Below are 20703 nucleotides of genomic sequence, written 5' to 3'. Positions count from 1 at the left end.
CCATTTAGGTATTTCATGATCTTATTTGATGCATCTACTAGATGGCACATGTTTCTCTACTTTCTGCTCGTAATATTGCATTTGTTATACTTCTTTCTCAACTGATTAGATTAAGAGCTCATTTTTCCGATTATCCAAATAAATCAATTCGTTTAGATAAAGTTGGTGAATTTACATCCTAAACTTTTGATGACTATTGCATGTCACTTGGAATAGATGTTGAATATCATGTTACTCATACTCATACACAAAATGGTTTAACTGAATCTTTATTAAGAGATTTCAATTCATTGCTAGACCTATGATTATGAGAACCAAATCGTCTTTATCTGTTTGGGGACATGCTATTCTTTATGTTGCATGTTTAGTTCATTTAAGGTTAACTACTTATAATAAACTTTCACCCATGCAATTAGTTTTTGGGCAACAATTTGATATTTCTTATTTAAAAATTTTTGGTTTTGCAGTATATGTTCCTATTGCCCCTCCTCAAAGAACTAAAATAGGTCCTCAACGTATGATTGGTATCTATGTTAGTTTTGATTTTCCTTCTATTATTAGATATCATGAACCTTTAACATGTGACTCGTTTAAAGCACGGTTTCAAGATTGTCATTTTGATGAAACAATATTTTGATGAAACAGTATTTCCTACATTAGGGGGAGCAAAATCAGTACCTGAAACATAACATGAAATCACATGGAATGTTATGAGTTTATCTCATTTAGATTCTCGCACAAATCAAAGTGAACTTGAAGTTCAGAAGATTTTATATTTGCAAGGGATTGCAAATCAATTAACAAAATCTTTTGCAGATACCAAGGCCATACTAAAATTTCATAAACCTGTTGCAAATATTCTAACACATATTGATGTCCTTGAAGAACAACAACCGGCTAATAAACCTAAACGGCAAGTTAAGTGTGGAAGGCCTATTGGTGCAAAAGATAAAACTCCTAGAAGGAGAAAATTGAAATCTGTGAATACTCCAGATGAGGTTATAACGGTGGATAATCTATTCGACATTCACAAACCTGTTTCTCCTGAAAATGAAATCCCTATTATGTAACCTCCTAAAGAGGAATTTCCTAAAGAGAAAACTCCTGAAGAGAGATCCCTTGAAAATGGACAGGTACCTGGAAATAATAATGAGATCTCAATTCATTACACATGAGAAATGTGGGATAGAAATAAATTTGTTGGCAACAACATATTTGCATATGCAGTAGCTACTGACTTTACCAGAAGTAATGAGGATCGTGAACCTAAATCTGTTAATGAATGTCGATATAAAAGTGATTAGCCAAAATGGAAAAAGACTATCATTGTAGAAACTCTCTATTAAAAAGAGAAGTTTTTGGACTTGTAGTTCAAACATTAGAAGATTTCCAACTCATTGGATACAAATGGATATTTGTGCACAAGCGAAATGAAAATAATGAAATTACTCGATATAAAACAAGGCTTGTGGCACAAGGTTTCTCATAGAAACCCAAAATTGATTACGAGGAGACATATTCTCCTATAATGGAGGGAATCACTTTTAGATTCTTAACTAGGCTAGCAGTCGTTGAACGACTGAGCATGCGTCTTATGGATGTAGTAACAATATACCTATATGAATTGTTAGATAATAAAATTTATATGAAAATTCTTGAAGGATTTAAATTACCTGAAGTAAAACCTATAAATTTATATTCAATTAAACTCTAATGTTCTTTATATGGATTAAAGCAATCTGAACGCATGTGGTACAATCGATTAAGTCAGTACCTTATGGAAGAAGGATTCATTAATGATCTAATTTGTCCATTTGTTTTTTTTTTTTTTTTAATATCAGAATTTGAAATTATTATAATTGTTGTTTATGTTGATGAGTTGAATTTAGTTAAGAATCCTGAAGAGTTCACTAAAGTTGTTAATTATTTAATGACAGAATTTGAGATGAAAGATTTAGGAAAAACAAAATATTGTCTTGACCTATAGATTGAACATGTAAATGACGTAATTATTGTTCATCAATTTAAATATACCGAAAAGATATTAATGCAATTCTATATGGACAAAGTTCATCATTTGGGATCTCTAATGATGGTGCGATCACTTAATGTTAAGAAGGATCCATTTCGACCTTATGATGAGGGGGAGGAATTACTTGAGTTTTTTTTTCATTTTATTATTAATTTTCTCAGTGTTGGGAGTTTCCAGAAAATGCTTTCAATCAAAAGAATTAAAACTTAAATCAAAATAACAGATTCTAACAAAATAAAAATATGAGCTGAAAAGGGTTATCTACGAATCACATACCTCATCTCCCCCTTTTATGCCTTCACCCCAACGTTCGACGAGCAACGGTCGGAGTCCAACGGTCACCTGCTTTGCTCTCCCATCCAATCGCCCGACAGCTCTGCAAAGTGAAGTCTCCTCTACAAAGTGCTGCTTCTCTGTTGGTTCGTCCGCGAGCACAGACAAGGAAGAAATTCAATAGGTAAGCAAAACTCGCTGAATGGTCCAACGAGTTTTATCACGCGTCCAAAGACGAATGGATCAACAAATTTAAATTCGAAACAAATCTTGTTAGATGAACTGGCGAAATTCGCCATGCGCCCAACATCAGGTGGTTGAGTAATTAATGTTCCCAAGAAAATCTCGCTAGATGAACCAGCGAGATTTGCCACGCGTTCATTGCACCATCTTTCATCCAAAGTAAATCTCGCTACTTCAAGTAGAAAGACTACTCAGGGAAATGCTTTTCAAAATAAGGTATTATTTAATATATATATATTTTTTAAAAAGTTAAATTGGGAAAAAACTCAATATCATTCCGTCCCATTATTAGCATGTTTGGGAAAAAACATTTCATGGTGATACAGTTCTTTTTCCGCATTAACTTTTCTTCTGATCGTTGCAGAAGAGGTTGTATAGGTCTCTAAGGGTCTGCCGAGATAGGTTTGTGTCAGCTGAGCTCCAATGGATTTCAGCCACCGATGGATGCTACGAATGATTTGGACTCGTGCATCGACCAGGCATTCGATGACCGCATCAAAGCACTGCCACATGTAGTCGCAGGATTGAAGGCTACCTTATCCATCGATGAATAAACCAGAAGTTCATAATTTGACTCTGTTCTCATCTCCTTCGTATTCTTATACTGAGAAATATTGGTCAATGCTCATTTGCTGATCTGCAGCAACTGTGAATGGCTGCTAATTCCCTCAGCCTAATTCTTTGGTGTAGCCACTAAAATAGAGTATTGCAACTATCTTGAATGTTTGTCCAATATCAAAATCCCCTATAATGAGGGTGGTCAATTTAGGAATTTTATTTTTTTGGTAACTTCTCAAGAGAACAGAGCCATAGCGAGTGTAGTGATAGTATACTTCTATATACTTTCATTTTTAGGATTAAAAGGAAAAAAGTTTGGATGCCACTATTCAAAAGTTTTGAAAAACTCATGCTACTAGATGTAGCAAAAGTTCAACTAAAATTAAAGCAAGAGTTATCTTGTACAATGCAGTAAAATTAAAAATGTCATACATTGTGTTGGAATGTGCTCACCCAAGGTGATCTCTCATTTTGTTTTATCCAGTTCAAAAAGCATGAACTTAAAACAAGGTTTATCAAGCTATGTTCTTTCATTTACTTTCAAAGCAAATATACCAAAATGCATCTTCAAGAATGCTGCAGTTGCCAGTGGTCTTTTTCACCCAAAAAAAAGAAGAAGCCATATGTAGTCCCTTATTACATTGTTATGTTAAGTAGCACAAGATCAGATCTTTGATAGAATTGTTGCCGCAGCCTATTTCTTGTTTTTCTGCTCTTCGAACTTATCAATGGCTAGCTGAAGTTCATCTGTACCTCCAACAGCTCTCATGGTGTAGAAATACACCCCAAAGACAAAAGCTGTCAATCCCCCAGCAACAACCAAATTCTTGGTCTTAGGTGCAAAGCTGCTAAATCCCATAAGCCCGGCCATCCAACAATCAAAATTCCACAAGCCTGTTCCAGTAAAGCTTTAGAAACTGCACACATATTATCCAGGAAAAATTATTGAATAATTCTATGTTTCGGTGATCCAAATCCCAACCGGAAATGTTAAAACATAAATGCTAGCATGAACTTAGAAATTAGAGCCATGCTCATCATAAATAGGGTTTTCAGCATAACTGCAATATTCTAACCTCCCAGTAGTAAAGTACTTAAATACAGACGACCTCAAAAATGTGCTGGTCTCAAAATAATCAGTCCTGCTCTCAGAATGCACTCTAAGAGTGTACAAAAACTAAAAGCATTTATAGGCATGTTTAGTTGCAGATAATATATTTTATTGTCTATTTCAATTTTCCAAAGAATTACAAAATTGGCACCTTCCTTTCCAAACATTTGCATAGGAAACTCTAACAACATTTTATTGCTTTCCAAGTTTTCCATATTAATGTTGGAGAACTGGAAAATAAGGAGGCATATTTTTATAGTTCTTTGAAAAACTGGAAATGAAAATGGAAACAGATTTCCACAAATGACTAGTATTTTTTTTTTTTTTCACCCAAGTGACTCCTCTCAAAGATGGATGCTCACTGTTTCTCCCCTTCTCTCTCAAAGTCCTTGGCCGCTTCTGGGTTGTGTTTGACCATGCCTACTCTTTACCATGAGGGAAGATGATGTCTTCAAAATGTCCAGATTGAAGAAAATTCCTTCAATCAGCAACTAGAGGAAGTTGGGAAGAGTGGATTTGTTTTATTGCTTGAAAGAACCTCTTCAAAATCGATGAGTTAGACTATCTTTGGCGAGATATTGGACCGCCTATTGTTTACCATGCTTCAGTGGTTGGGACTTATTTCTCGTAAAACAACATATGAGATGTAGTATTCATGGTCAGATCCCTTCACAGGAAACTCACCCCTGCAGGGAACAACGTGCAGCAACTTCCCTTGGAATCACACCTGGAAAACAGCAGCCACACAAAGGCTGCTTTTCTTGGTTGGGAAGCAACGCATGGGGAGATTTTGACCCTCAATAGCTTGCAGAAAAGGGGCTGCTCCTTGTCACAAGTGGTTTTTATGTATGGTTAATGCTGAATCCGTTGACCATGTCCTCCTGCACTGCCCCTGCGCCAGGAACATTTAGAGCATGGCCATTTCCTTGACCAGGCAGCAGTAGGGCACTGTCAGTTATGCAGGCACCAGTTCTGTAGAGAAGAGGAAAGTTTTGACCCTTATCCCCCTTGCCGTCTTTTGGTGTGTTCAGAAGGAAAGAAATAGGAGAGCCTTCAAGGATCAGCTACGCCCCTGCAGATTAGTAAAGACCAATGGTAGCTACAGATACGAGGTCGCAAAGTGGGATATTTTTGAATGATTTTCTTGTAATTCTTGATTTTTGTGACACCCTGTAGTGTGGGTGATCTTTTGTTTGTTGTACTTGGATGCATCCCCTTGATGTCATTTTAATAAAAAATTATTCACTGTTAAAAACAAGAATTATTCCATGGTGGTAAGCTTGATGAGAAAGGTACAGTACTTGGGTTTAGTGTGGAAACGAGAAAAGTTCTACGTTTTCATCCCAGGTGGTGTTTGTGATGATAATTTTGTCTGTTGATGTTGGATACACTGATACAGGCTAGGAAAATAGCATACAGTGAATAGAAATTTTATGGCAGGACTAGGAAGACAGTTATACAGTGATTGGAAATTTTATGGCAGGGCAGCAAATAAAGCAGTTTGGAAGGAAATCGTTTCTCCAGAGATTAGTCATCTATATGCAGAGTGGCAAGCATATGCAAAAGAAGACTATCACAGATGTATGTGACTAATGAGCAGCTTTTGGGTCATTTGGCCTCTTCCAGTCATGGTTTTAAATTGCGGTAGTGGGTAGCGTAACGCAACGGTAGCGGGTGTAACGAGAAGTGGGAGTAGCGGATGTTACATAACGGAAAGCGGTTGTAACGGCTGTGAATTTTTTTCAAGCACACACAACCTTGTGCATATAAGCATACTTGCATGTTTTAAGCTTTTAACCCTTTTTAGAAAGAGTTTTAGTATATTTTGGATCCTTGAGTTTGACTAACTGGTTACTTGGTAAGGGCAACAAGTTTACATTTGTTTTAAACCAACATTGATAGAAAAATTACATTAGTGTGCGTATTTATACTTCTCATTGTTCTTATCTGTGATAAAGTCTTATATGTGCTAAATTAATTAATAAAACAAAATACAGTATACAGTCCATTAATCTATTAGACACATAAGACATATGGATAATACAAATATAAAATAACTAGAAAAGAAGAAGGTTGAAGTTGAAAAATATAAAACATAAATATCAAATTACTAATATCATCAAAATAAAATATTTTCCTAACAAGTTAATATTTTCAAATTGTTAATTAATGCATCTCTTGTGAGTATTTAAAGAAATAGTAAATTTTGTATCATTGTCATCCTCATTATAATCTTTTCCCCCTCTCACTACATGGTATATTGAGGATGATTTTTGAAAGAGAGGGAAAAAGTGAGAGAAAAAAGTAAAAAAATAAAATAATTTTTTGGCATAACAATCCTGTAGCGGTTACATAACGGCTGTAGCGGCCTTTACGTAACGGTCGTGGTCCATAACGGCCGCTATAGCCGTGATTTTTCTTCTCACTGATTTCGTGGTGTAATGGTATTGGTAACCCAAAAAACCGTTACACAACGCTGTTACGTAACGGTAGTGGCCGTTATTTAAAACCATGCTTCCGGTGAAGGTCTGGAATGGGCCTCCAGGCCAGTTGGGAGGTAATGAGGCCCCTTGTGCCCCTCATAAATTAGAATTTAAAGTTCATGTTCCAAGGCACACAACCCAATTTAAGCTTGAGGGATAACTTTGAAACTCATTCATCTCCTCCAAACCAGGCCCAACTTCCATCTTAGGTTGTACAAGAGTGCCTGCAAATAGTTTGGCCAGAGTTCACAATTTTTTTTTTTCTGAACAGCCCATGTACACGGTTAGTTGTTTGTCTCCAAAGCAGACCCAAGTTCCAACTCCTAATTCGCAATGTGTTGGGGCCAATTTTAGTTATGTTCCACAAGTGGAGCAAAAGTGGCTACTTCCTCTTCACAAGGAAGAGAGATGTTGCAAAAAACGAATTTGCACAGTGGAATATATTTGTATGTAGGATCAAACACACAATGTAGTAATCAATGATGAATATACAAAACAATCCACAACCACAGCAAGTATATGAAAGCAATAATAACAATATGAACACAAGGAATTACCTGGTTCGGCAATGCCTACATCCACGGAAGCAAACAACAAAGATTCACTATCTTCTTGTCCAAATTACATGAACAATACACCAACCCTCTCAACCATTTACAACCATCCTCCACAAATACATTTGATATGACATATAAATAGAGTTTCCGGAGGTTTTCCCTCTAAACCCCAATCATATTAACGTCCCCTTTTCAAAATTTGAAATTTGCGCTGAGTATCCCAAGCCAAACCGTCGACGGTTTCAGAACAAATGTAAATTGTTTGAAATCAGGTGCCAAACCGTCGATGATTATGGCCAATCCGTCAATGGTTTCCCTACTGCTCCTTAGTACTTTGATTTTTTACCATGTTATCTCCTTTGTGCATGCATCCCATTCAATATATAAGCCACATATCACAACAATGTCCACCTTGGCGAATATATGCCCCTTAGGAGAAATTGAAAACATGAACCCGCTGTTCCACCTTGACCTTGGAACGTTAGGTTGGAACCGCCTCCCGTCTAGCAACTGAAGACAAACACCAAGTCCAAACAAGGCTTGAACTTGCCTATGGCACCTTTGACTTCTGCCATGAACCCCGATTCAGTCATAGATGTTACACCCGAAGACTTCACCCTAGGCTTCCAACAAGGCCTTCCCACAACAGTAAACACAAAACCTGCTGTAAGCCTTCTACCACCAAAGCCCCCTGCATAGTCTTCAACAAATCTCACAACTGACAAACCACTCTGTTGCTTGCTAAAACATCTCATTGCACTATCATGGGGGACCTTTGACATATCTCGAACATCAAAGTCCGTCCTTAGGTACCGAGCAGTAGACATTTTACATTGATTCTCCATATAACTCCCCTAAGACGACAAACAAAGTTTCCCTGCAATTCTGTCCACAAAGTCACCCTGAGATAACACTAATCTCCTTGCAGCTTTGTCCATGCGAATCTTCAAACCAAGACCCTTTTTGGTCGTACCCAACACATTCATGTCAAAACCTTTCAACAGAGTTCCCAACTAATTAGCCTTAATCAGAGTCTTCCCAACCAATAACATGTCATTCACAAATGACAGATACATCACTCCACTGCATCCTATCACCCTCTTTCCCATTGAAAGCCTCACCAACTCCCACATCTGATTCTTATGCAATAACTTTATTTCCTCCACCATAACATTTATCCATCTATTTTTCCCTTTTCTGTGCACTGCAACTTAAAAAATAGTAGGAATCTTGCTACTGGTAGTAATGAATGCATAAAACACCAGAATGTCAAATTTATACTTGAGTAGTGGTTTAATAGGGCACCTGGACGCATCGTGATCTTGCTAGCCTCCCAAGCTGAAACTCCCTGCAATATGAATAATGCCATCTCTGCCCTGAGTCTATAGCTCTACCTACATCATATGCCCATTTATATTGTGATATTGTTGACCTAAACTCAACTCCTTGCATTTTTGCCCTGAGTATCTAACTCCACATAAATTACATGTTTGCTGCTGTCGCGGTTTTCTATAATTTGTTTCTCTTCCTTTAACTGAGTACGCTGCCTTATGACTTTCTCACCAAAAGTCATATCTCTACTGATCATCTAGCTTGAACCCACCTTTCTTATACCCTAGAAAGATGTATTGTTCGGACATAACACTTAGCCTAGATCCAATATCATTAGAAACGTGCACCTGTGGACATCCACTCACACTCGAGTAGTCTATCGCAAAACCTACCCACAATTCACCTGCAACTCTCCTATCTAGCGATACCTTTGGCGATTGGTTAAACAGAAAACGCGTCATATTCACTGACTTCACCAAGAAGTTCCTTACAAGCCCTACATGTAACCAGCTCTGCTTACAAAATTCCTTGAACAAAATCAGCGTACTTGGTCCCAATGTCTGACCCGAGGATCTCTCTCCCGATTTGATTCTCCACCTCAACCACAAGTTAAACCTGGTAAATACCTCAAACTTGTGCCACATGAGATACACCAGGACCTTTCATGATAAACCCACAAAAAACATATGTTTGCCCCATGATGCTATCCTCACCGGTCCCCAAACATCTGAATACATGTAGTCATCCATATGCCCTAACAACATATGCCACAGAACATCTAACTCAGATTCTACAGTTGCAGCTCCACCTACAACTGTTGTACCCTGCAATGCATAGATATTTCCCGCTACCTTTTGTCCTTTCCTCACTATCGAGTCACCTTCACACACTTTCATTTTCCCACTTTCAGACCTATAACTATATTTGTTACAATCTAAAGTGTCCAATGAAATTACATTCTTCCTTACATCCGGTACATGCCTTACATAAGATTCTCACAACACCATCATACATTTTGATTTTGACATTTCCAATACCAATTATTTTGCATGAAATATCATTTCCCATTAAAACACAACCAGTATTAACTGATATGTAGGTGTTGAACCATTTTCTATTTGCTGTCATGTGATAAGAGCAACCAGTATCTAGAATCCAAGAATAATCCGCGAGGCACTCCGAACCCAATGGAACACATAGCATATCACCATCACTCCTTCCTGAGTCTCCTTCCGCTACATTTGCAAATTTTGACGGACCCTGCTGATTTTTAGCATTCTTTTTCTTCCACTCTGGACATCCCGGTCTTATGCGCCCAATTTTACCGCAACTAAAACACTTTATGTCCTTCCTCTTCTCGGACTGCAACCGAGATCCGTTTCAGGAATTATGTCTTCCATGTTCTTGGTTACTTTTCACCACAAGCCCTTTACCATGTAAAACTTCATCGCTAACCATTTTTCTTTGATGATACCAAGCAATGCGCTTGTCACCTCTTTCAAATTCAGGCTTTCTTTGCCCCATGTAAGAGTTGTAACCAAGTTCTCATACGTGTGAGAGACTGGTAGGGAATTCAATAGCATCAGCACCTTGTCTTCCTCCTCAAATTTCACATCAACACACATCAAATCACTCACAATCTGATTGAATGCGTTGATATGTTGGTTCAAATCTGAACCCTCCACCATCTTAAGCCAATACAGCCTTTGCTTAAGAAATAGTTTGTTCGATAAAGACTTAGACATATAGCGACTTTCCAGTTTACACCAAACTGCTATCGGAGAATCCTCATCCATGATGTGATACAACACGTCATCAGCCAAACAAAGTCGAATGGTTGATACTACCTTTGCCTCCAATTCATTCCAACTTGCTTCATCCATGCCTTCCGGTTGAATTCCGTATAAGGCCTTTACCATGCCTTGTTGCACTAAGAGATCCTTCACCTTTCTTTGCCACAAACCGAAATTCCCGATTCCATCAAATTTGACAACGTCAAATTTTGCATATGAAAATCCCAAGGTCATTACAACAATGCTCTGATACCAACTTGTTGTGAAAAACCAATTTGCACAGCGGAATATATTTGTATGTAGGATCAAACGCACAATACAGTAATCAATGATAAATATACAGAACAATCCACAACCACAACAAGTATATAAAAGCAATAACAACAATAAGAACACAAGAAATTACATGGTTCGACAAAGCCTACATCCACGGAAGCAAATGGCAAAGATTCACTGTCTTCTTGTCCAAATTACATGAACAATACATCAACCCTCCTAACCATTTACAAACATCCTCCACAAATACATCTGATATGACATATAAATAGAGTTACCAAAGGTTTTCCCTCTAAACCCCAACCATATTAACACCCCCCTTTCAAAATTTGAAATTTGTGCTCAGTATCCCGAGCCAAACCATTGACGGATTGGGCCAATCCGTTTGACGGTTTCAGACATAATGTAAATTGTCTGAAATCAGGTGCGAAACTGTCAACGAAATCTGTTGACAGTTTCTCTACTGCTCCTCAGCACTTTGATTTTCTACCATGTTCTCTCCCTTGTGCATGCATCCCATTAAGTATATGAGCCACATATCACAACAAGAGAACATTTCCACAAGTCTTGTGAAAGAAAGATGTGACAATAGCCAAATTCTTCTCCAACAACTCCGAAAGTTTTATTGATGATTACTAGTTAAGTGGGATAGGAAATCTGCGTAAAGGAGAGAATTACCAGCAGGAAAAGAAAGGGAAGGTTTTACAAAAAACCAAAAAGCTTGTGTCAGAAAGATTCAAGGGAAAAATGTAGTTCTGCAGAAAAATCTAGTGGTAAGGAAACTAGTTTTGATAAGTTAGGGACAAAAGGTCTATCCTTGGAACAGATGGGTGTGGAAGTGAAGAAAAAGTTCAAAAGAAGCAAGAAAAAAATTCTGAGAGATATAGGAGGAAATTCATGTACAGTAGAACAGCCAAATGTCGAGAAGGGCAATACAGGTGAGGGGGTTAGCATAGGCAAGGAAAAGAAGAAATGAGGTCTTGGTTAATGAGAGTGAAGTCCTGAGTGACTTTGATCGTGATTGGGGTTTGCTTGTAAATGAGATCTAAGACAATATGAACATATTTCAGATCTGATCTTCTAAAGGATTCATTGTACGTGTTGCCACCTAAAATGGAAGGATTGATAGGAGGAGATAAATATTTTTGTAAATGATGGAGTGGATGAGAAGCAAATGTGTAAGAAATAAATTTTGCCCATTCTTGTAGAGAAGATTTCTGGAAGGATCCAGAAGCTCAGCATTTGATGGATAAGATGGACTTGCCAGTCTTATTCTGGATGAAACAAAATTTAGCTTGATGCCATTAAGCTAAGGCAAAGAAGGGCCATGGGAACTAGCAAATTTGAAGAGTTCAGTAAATTTTGATTGGAAAGGTTTAAAGAGGAGTTTTCATGATAGACTCTTGCAGTTATTTATTTTTTTAATTTTTATTTTACTTTTATTTCTATTTCAATTTTTTGAGGATTTCTCAAACTAACCTGGATGTAACTGCTCTTTCTTTCTTAACAGATCTTCCTTTCATAAATAATAATAATAATAATAATAATAAAACTCTTTTCAAGCACAAAACATGCCCTAAATTTTCCATTGAAAAAAAAAAAAAGGATTTGCAGCACAGGTATATGGGCATCTTATGGCCGGTGGGAGCAAAACATTTCCAATTGAATTCCTACTGGATACAACAGTGATGATAAATTGTACTAAAACATGTTTTGCAGCTTATTTCTCAGCCACAAAGGATGTGCACAGCATCAGAGACAGTAAAATTAAGAGATATAAAATCTGCTGCTATGAAGGGGCCTCAAAGGGTTTATGGTCAACCAGATAAAGTATTTGCAGTTAATGGTCCTATGAGTAAGGATGTTAACTTGAAAAAGGAGGTCTAGGTTCACCTATGGACTCCACACTACTCTATTTTTATGCTATCGATGAAACGTTAAAAGACATCAATGAAACCCAACAAATTAGAGGGAAATGACATAATATGCACAATTGTATCCCTTATCAGCCCCCCAACACCCCACACCCCTCCCCCAGATCAAGGATTGTTTGGTCCTAAACCCAAATGTGCTTAGTTAATCAGTAGTTTTTTTTTTTTCAATAGTAGGCTTATGCATCTTTGGGGAATGATGCAGGACAGCATCAAGAATCTGCAACCTAAAGAGAGAGATTGGAAGAAATTGAAGAGAGGAACAGAAAAATCAGAATCAAAGAGATAAGAGGAGTAGGGGAGAAGCATAAAATGAAGGGGGGAAAATAAATGAAACTGCAAGACATATTTATAGACAGAACAGAGGAGAAAATGAAACAGGAACAGGGGAGAGAGACAAAAAGAGGATAACAAAACAGACCAGAAAAAAGAGAGAGAAAAGGAAAAGGGAGAAGAAGGAGGGAGGAGAAAGAAACCAAATGATGCACGACAGCATCAAGGATCGGCGGCCAAGGTTAGCAGAAACAGAAGAAATGAAGGGGAAGAGAGGAGAGAGGAGATACAAGGGGGCTCACACGTTCACTTTAAATTCAAATTCATCATCAACCTAACTCTTACATGGCTTTCACACACTATTTACAAGACATCCTAACATACAAGAAATTACACATTTACCCCTAAAATACATGAAATTACAAACTCCTAAAGTACATACAATACAAACAAGCCCCAAATACATACAATCCTATACTAATTAAACTAAGCACATAATAAGCTATTAACTAACCCCTAAAGTAATCAAACATTACAAACAAGCCCCAAATACACACAATCCTACACTAATTAAACTAAACACATAATAAACTATTAACTAAACCCAACAATCCCTTGACCTAGTTCTTTTGCATTAGTCTCCAACAAGGGTTTTCCATGGTCCTGGCTTTGTCCTACATCAATTTTTTTTTGTAATAGAGGTGTCTTTTAGGGGTTCATTTGTAATTGCAAGTATCTTTATGGGGTTCATGTGTAATTTCTTGTGAAAATCATGTAAGAGTTAGTTTTTGGTAAATTGAAGTGAAATGAACATGTCACCACCCAAGTCTCAAAATGAGTTTTAAGAATGTAAAAACCTGAACCAATTAAGTTTTAGAATTGAAAAAAAAAAAAAAAAAGGAATAGCAAAGTAGAAGCACGGCGGACCTTATGGCCTTTGAAAGCAGAAGTTTTCCAATTTTCATCTTGGCTTGCAATTTAGCAAAGTGATACTATGTGGATAATAAATGGTACTAAAATATTTAGCAGCTTACTTTGTCAGTCACTAAGGATGCGCACAGCAGTCATCTAGTGGACACACTAATAGTTTGAACTTGAGAAATCAAACTTATGGGGAAAAAAGAGGAGACAGGCGGAGCAGGGTTGGGTGGTAGGGACGCCCATTGTGTCGCATAGGCCTAATGAACCTCCTGAAGAAATTATGTGCACAGAACTTGAGAGTATCAAAATTATGTGATATTGTTTATAACAAAATAAACCCCTTTAAGATAGAACAGATGATCAAGCAAAAATAGGAACTTGCGTCACCTTGCTAGAGGGGCAGGTGTCCCTAATTCAAAAGGCAATTGCTCTCCAAGGAGAAGGGGGGGGGGGGGGGGTAGTAGAATCATAGAAACTTATAGAATAAGAAGAGAAGCGAGAGGCAGGATAGAAAGAAGGGGAGAATAAGAGAGAGGAGAGGCAGATTTGAGGAGAAACAAGAGTGGAAGCTAAGACGTAAAAAAACAAGCTTTCAGCTCCAACCATAATCCCCTCAAAACAGGGGAATAAAAAACGTGCATCTCCACAAAGTTGACCCATCTTTATCCCTCCCAAAATCTGAAAATGAGAGGGCCAAAAAATCCTCAATTGACTTCAGACACACCTAAAACTCTCCACATAAGCCAAAAAGATTCCATAACCACCATGAAAATGAGCAATGGAGGCGCAGATGAGAGGCAGATTCTAAACAATCGAAACATAAAAACACAGATCCATCAATAAAGACTTAGAAGGCCTCTGCAACAGATTGTTAGTGTTAACTCTATTAAGAACAACTAACCAAATAAAAACCTTAATCTTTGAGGGGCCTTTGGCCTTCCAAATAAAACTATGAATCAAGGACATGCTTTTACAGGTCAAATGCTAAAAAAAAACTTATAATATTTATTGAGATTGTAGCGAAAAGTTTTAGAATATCATCAAAAGGCCATTTATAGCTGCTATCATCAAGGTTGTCAGAATCGGGATTCTACAATAGGATCGCTGGAGTGGTCTGCAGGATTGGATCGTAGAATCGGATCAAGAGTCATAAGATTCTACTTTCAGAGCAAAATAAATATTCAAAATCAATGTACATGGAATTTTATGACAATTCTTAAGATTATAAGCTTAATTAATAAGTTAATCAAGTTAAAAAAATAACCAAATCAATCATCAATTAAAAATAGAAAATTTCAATGAAGTTAATTACTTAAATAACTTTAAGAGATTGTCAATTCTTTCTTCAAGAAAAAGATGAACAGCTGCTCAGCCAAAAAAAACAGAAGAGGAAGAAAGAGAAAAACAGAGCTCAGTAGCTGTAGCTGTAGCTCACTGCTGAGCTGAGCACTGAGTGCTGAGTGCTTAGTGCTGAATGCTGATTCTGCCGAATGGTTATTTCTTTTCAAGATTCAAGAAGAAAAAAATGTTTCAAGGCTCAAGCATACCTAGAATCTAGTTGAAGACTGAATAGTGCCGACTGTTGAGGTGTTCAACGGAGAGAAGAGGGCTGAGGAGTGGATTCAAATACCAAAGAGCTATCAACAATTGAGTGGCGACTGGCGAGTGCTGATTGAACACGAACAGGAGTAGACAAGTAGTCGACTGGAGGAGAGTGACAAGAGGTGTTCGAAGGGTTGGCTGGTTGCTGGCTTGCTGCTGATCCAAAACCAAAGCTCCCTGGTTCTGGTTGTACTTGTTGAACAGAGCTGTTCAATCAGTGATCACTCAATAGTCGATTTTCAAAAAATCGAAAAGAACAGAGCTGTTGATTGAACACCAAAGTCAACTGCTGCTGGGAGCTATTTTGCTCTAGATTTAAATATTTTGGGCTAAATGTAAAATCTTTGGACCCTCTGGTACAATAAAAACACATATTGGGCCTTATCATTAAAGCCCAAAGAGGGAAAAAACCCAATCCAGGCAGCAATGTAGGATTGTTATGATCCCACTTATGATTTCGATTCCATGATTCCAGCGATTCTGCCATGATTCTACAGCAATGCGATTTTCCTTAGGAGTTGGATCGTGGGGATGAAATTGGATCCTAGAATCATTAAAGTCACTATTTTAACAACCAGGGCTATAATTCAACTAACTTATCTTAAAGCCTACATCATCCTCATCTTCACCATTTAAAGTTCCCATATCTCGGCATTTTCAACCTCTTCGGCTCTCCCCCTTATCTCACATGATAAAATGACTTATTTGAATCAAAATTTGAGTGTAATGACACCTCATGTCCTAATATCTTGGAAGTGATTTACATTTTTTGACTCATAGGGTCCCAATTTGACCAAGACTTGTTAATCAGTTGTTTTCTCATTGTGACTGGTGATCCTGGTGACATGCCTTGGGTCTTGCAAGACAATGACTAATCTTGACTGGTGCTTTGGGCGACAATGGGCACCATAACTCATTATCAACTCCATCCTTCGGCCTAGGGCCGTAACTTTATCTACAGCCAGCTATTATGTTCATGCCTCACTCTTGACCAACACTCTTCGTGAGACTAATTACATCCATCCACCTTGATTGAATACTTTCTTCGCTTCACATTTGATAGGGTGGGCAACCTGCATCTTTGGCTCTCAACAACTGTGATTATCACAGCCAGCCACCTGTCTTTCTTTTGGCTGAGTACCCTAGCTACGTGGTTATACCCCACCTTGCCACATCTCCATCTAGGGCATGCACAAAGATGGTACAAACAGATGAAAGATCTTTTGCTAAGTGTGCCTTAAAGGGCTCATGGTCCATTATGTTAGAAATCATTTACAAATGAAGGATCTCCAAGAAAGAATGCTTAACTTTTTAAAATGAATATTTAGGATTTATAAGATCTTTAGTTCAGTTTGGTTTGATTCTGCATCACTTGTTCAATCATTTTTGGTCAGCATTTGACCATCGTTTTACCTGATTTAAACCAACAATATTTTGGGGTTCATCCCTCTAAGATCCCTATAAAAATCAGAGCCCAAACTACATGCCAATAACCAGTTACTAGAAATCCCTCCTAAGCAAGAATCACTCACCCACTTGAGAGATTTAAAAGCACAATTCAACAATCTCAAATGCAAGAAATTTCTTGCACGAATCTATAAGGAATAAAGTCTGATTAAATTTTGAGAAAGCCCCTTTTAATATCAATAAATATTCAACAAAAATGTTGCTCCATCTTTGAGAAACCAAATGTCCAAGCTCCACAACGAAGCTAATTTAAGAGAAATAAATAAATTTCAACTCAGCTACTATTAAAAACAAAAAAATGCGCGTCCAACAAAAGGAAAACTTACTACTATATGAAGCCCTAAAGAACTATATTAAACACGTCTTATTCCAGGCACCGTTTTCCTTTGAAACAAATAGAAAACAAAGGCCGGAAAAGCTGGAAGCAGCAACTTGAGATTTTTTTTTTTTTTGGAATGCGGCTTTTCAAAAGGGTAGCAAAAAGAACAGAGACTTTCAAAATACAATCTGAAACAAAAAGGAACAAAATTCGGAAAGTTAATAAATCCCAAAAAAGGGCGAACTCAACATACACAAATAGTGAAGTTCGTTAGTAAAATAGTGAAATCCAATTAAAACAACTACATGTAAACAGAACTCATAACATATGAAACCTGGTTTAGGGTTCTATAGATGATTCGTGCGGTGATACCAAAGACTTCGTCGGCCGCAGCTCCGAGAGAGAGACAGAGAGAGAGAGGGCACGATGGAGAGTCTGGGAGAAGCAGAGTGAGGGGTGGAATTCTTCGTTAATTTGCAATTGCAAAACATTCTTTGAAAAAAATAAAAAAGACAAAACACACTTACCTCGCCCAACTTTGCTAAAAAGATAAAACCTAAAATTTCTTAAATTTACAAAAAGGATAAAAATCTTTCTCAAAAAATTAATCTTTTATAAAATAAAAGGAAATATGTTTGTATCTTTTTTAATAAATCTTAGGATAGGTGTTTGAAATTCTTAAAATTTCAGGGAAAGAATTTTAATTCCTGAAACCTCGAGAAAGGTTTCTAAAATTTTTAAAATCTTAGGGAGATCATTATGTTTTTACTAAACCTTGTGAAAGGTTAGTGTGTTTGGTTTATAAAAAATAATAAATATATTATAAAGAACAAAAGATACTCACCTAAAATTTAAAATCTCTCCCGAGATTTCAAAAAATATTACAAATCTCCTCTAAAATTTCAAAAATGTCATAGATCTCTCATGAAAATTTTCAAAAAGTCATAAACCTCTCTTAAAAAAAAATTTTCTTTTTCTACAAAATATAAGAGGAGATTTTTATCTTTTTGACAAACCTCATAGGAGATCTGTGACATTTTTAAAATCTCAGAGGAGGTCTAAAATATTTTAAAAATCTTAAGAGAGATCTCTATCTTTCTACCAAACCTTAGGGGAAGTGAATGTCTCTTGCCTATATGGATGGTCATAGGGTTTTTTTTTTTTTTTTTTTTAAATTATGGGTAGTCATAGAAACATTTTGAAGATATTAAACATATATGGGTGTTATAAAAACTTTTTAAAAATTTTTATGGATAATTATAGGGATATTAAAAATCAGACCAAAGGGTATTCCCTTTCTAATATTAGAAATATATATATATATATATATATATAATTATATAATATATTTTTTATATTTATAAAATTTACCTATTTAGTTTAGTCAATCACAGTTGGTAAGAAATTTAATAAAATAAAAATAATAAAACTTAAATACAAACAAAAATACCAATATAAACACGATTCACAAATAGACTGAGATGAGGATATCTCGTTCTCTTTAAGGAAATTCAAACCCTTTGCGATTTTTTGGCTTAACCCATGGACTGATGCAGTAGAACTTTTCAAGACTTATTTCTCCTAAGATATAACAGCTCGATTTGAATCACATGACTCTCTCCAATTCCGTATAAACAAAAGAGTCCAAAGCTCTACAAAGAAAAAAAAAATAACATTTTTCTTTGCATGTCAAACTCTTTAGACTTGAATGGATAACATGATAAGAATGACATGAATAGATTGGTGTATAGTGTCAATGCCTTAATGGGTCTATTTATAAGTACAAAACAACCTTTCATTTTCCATGCACTTAATAAATAAGATGTATATATATTAAATAAGTACACACCTAATTTTAAGATACACTCACATATATAATTAATCTTATGAATTTATGAGATACATGAATGAATGACCTAATTAAATGTTGATATATAACTCATTCCAAGATACATGCATGCTATTTTCCAAGATAATAAATAAAATAATAATATTAAAATACACTAACAATTTCCTCCTTATTTTAATATTATGTATGTACCATGCATGTAGAGAGTTTAATAATTAAATATGAATAATTATGTATAATTAAGGTATGTTCTATATTAAACCTTCACTTAGTGAACAATAACCTTTACTCCAGAGGCAGTAGTGTCTCAAACTTGAACTATGACTATTTAAGAGAAATAAAGTATTACTGCTCACACATAATCATTCAGGTGTTGACATGAGTTTTTAATAGTCAACACGTTTCGTCCTTGTGTTAATCCCGGTTTCATGAGCATATTTGAGAATAAGCCCAATTTATAAAGAGTGGCCACACTTTCATGCTCATATAGGTGAAATTTGTCAAGAGTGCTCCTGTAACTCTTACACCTTACTCATAAGACATAGATTATCATTAAGAGTTTTAAAAATTCAACTTTAGTTGAGTTAGCAATTATTATTTATTTTTTAGATTCCTAGAAAATAGCACAACCACCTAAAATAAAAATATAACCAGTGGTAGAGAGAGAATCACAGACAAAGTATTCCAATTGATATCACAAAAACCTTCAAGTATAGCAGGTTACTTAGTAAAAAACAAATCGTAATTTTTGGTACCAACTAAATATTTCATTACACGTTCAAGAACATTCCAATGTTCTCTATCTAACTTGCTAAAAAATCTATCAAGTATTCCTACTACATACGCAATGTCAGATCTAATTAAATCAATTGCATATCTTAAGCAACCAATAATGCTATTATTTTCCTTTTGATAACCACTTTGTCTTCATTCTCAATTGGAAATGAGTGATTACTAGAATTAAAAGGAGTACAAACATGCTTGCACTTATCATTTGAAAGTCTTGTGCTCGCTCCACTACTGATTTTTTGTCCACCATTTGATAGCGAAAAAATAAGCTAGTAGCACATTTTTTCACCCCTGCCTCCTCGGTATCACACGAATTCCGCAAATCCTTCCAAATTTTCTTTGCGGATGAGTAAGTAGTATCATAATAATCATAAAAATGATTAGCTAGACAATTTAAAATGTAATACTGACATATATACTCATCTTTTCCGTATTGTTCCAATTTTTCATGGTGATTGACCAACTCATCTAATTCGTTTTTTTGGTACCACCTTTTTTATTAGATCCTTCTCGGTGAAAACATAAGCAACTTTGAGGAGAAGATCTCCAAATTTTCATTTCATTTCTCAATTGTAAGCTTTATATTTTAAAATATCTTGAAATAGGCTACATTTTCATTCTGTTTCTCAACTATAGGCTCCATATTTTAAAATCTCCTTAAAATTTTTAGGAAATTTAATAAAATAAAAAAAATAAAACTTAAACACAAATAAAAATACAAATATAAACACGATTCACAAATAAGTTGAGACATGAATATCTCACTAAAAAAATAAAACTTAAACACAAATAAAAATACAAATATAAACACGATTCACAAATAAGTTGAGACATGAATATCTCACTCTCTTTAAAGAGATTCAAGCTCTTTGTGATTTTTTGGTTTAGCCCATG

At 36.1% G+C, this 20703-nt stretch overlaps 1 protein-coding gene across 4 annotated transcripts; it reads right to left on the bottom strand.

The window, feature by feature from the left end:
• Window positions 1-3617: 3617 nt before the first annotated feature.
• On the bottom strand, window positions 3618-17673 carry LOC131150503 (uncharacterized). Of its 4 annotated transcripts, none has more exons than XM_058101250.1 (3): window positions 17506-17673; window positions 17179-17359; window positions 3618-4000 (listed from the first exon to the last, which is right to left on the bottom strand). In XM_058101250.1, the coding sequence occupies exon 3, from the start codon at window positions 3975-3977 to the stop codon at window positions 3801-3803; it is 177 nt and encodes a 58-aa protein (XP_057957233.1). In that variant the 5' UTR covers window positions 3978-4000; window positions 17179-17359; window positions 17506-17673; the 3' UTR covers window positions 3618-3800. The 4 variants fall into 4 exon arrangements, with proteins under 4 accessions (XP_057957233.1, XP_057957232.1, XP_057957230.1 ...); XM_058101249.1 differs by having other exon boundaries at window positions 3618-4023; window positions 17506-17671; XM_058101247.1 differs by lacking the exon at window positions 17179-17359 and having other exon boundaries at window positions 3618-4023; window positions 17506-17669.
• Between the last annotated feature and the right edge of the window lie 3030 nt (window positions 17674-20703).

The sequence above is a fragment of the Malania oleifera genome, chromosome 3, assembly GCF_029873635.1.
Source record: "Malania oleifera isolate guangnan ecotype guangnan chromosome 3, ASM2987363v1, whole genome shotgun sequence".
NCBI lineage: Eukaryota > Viridiplantae > Streptophyta > Magnoliopsida > Santalales > Ximeniaceae > Malania > Malania oleifera.
Note: the sequence above shows the minus strand (reverse complement) of the source record. Positions and strands in the feature narration are given on the sequence as shown.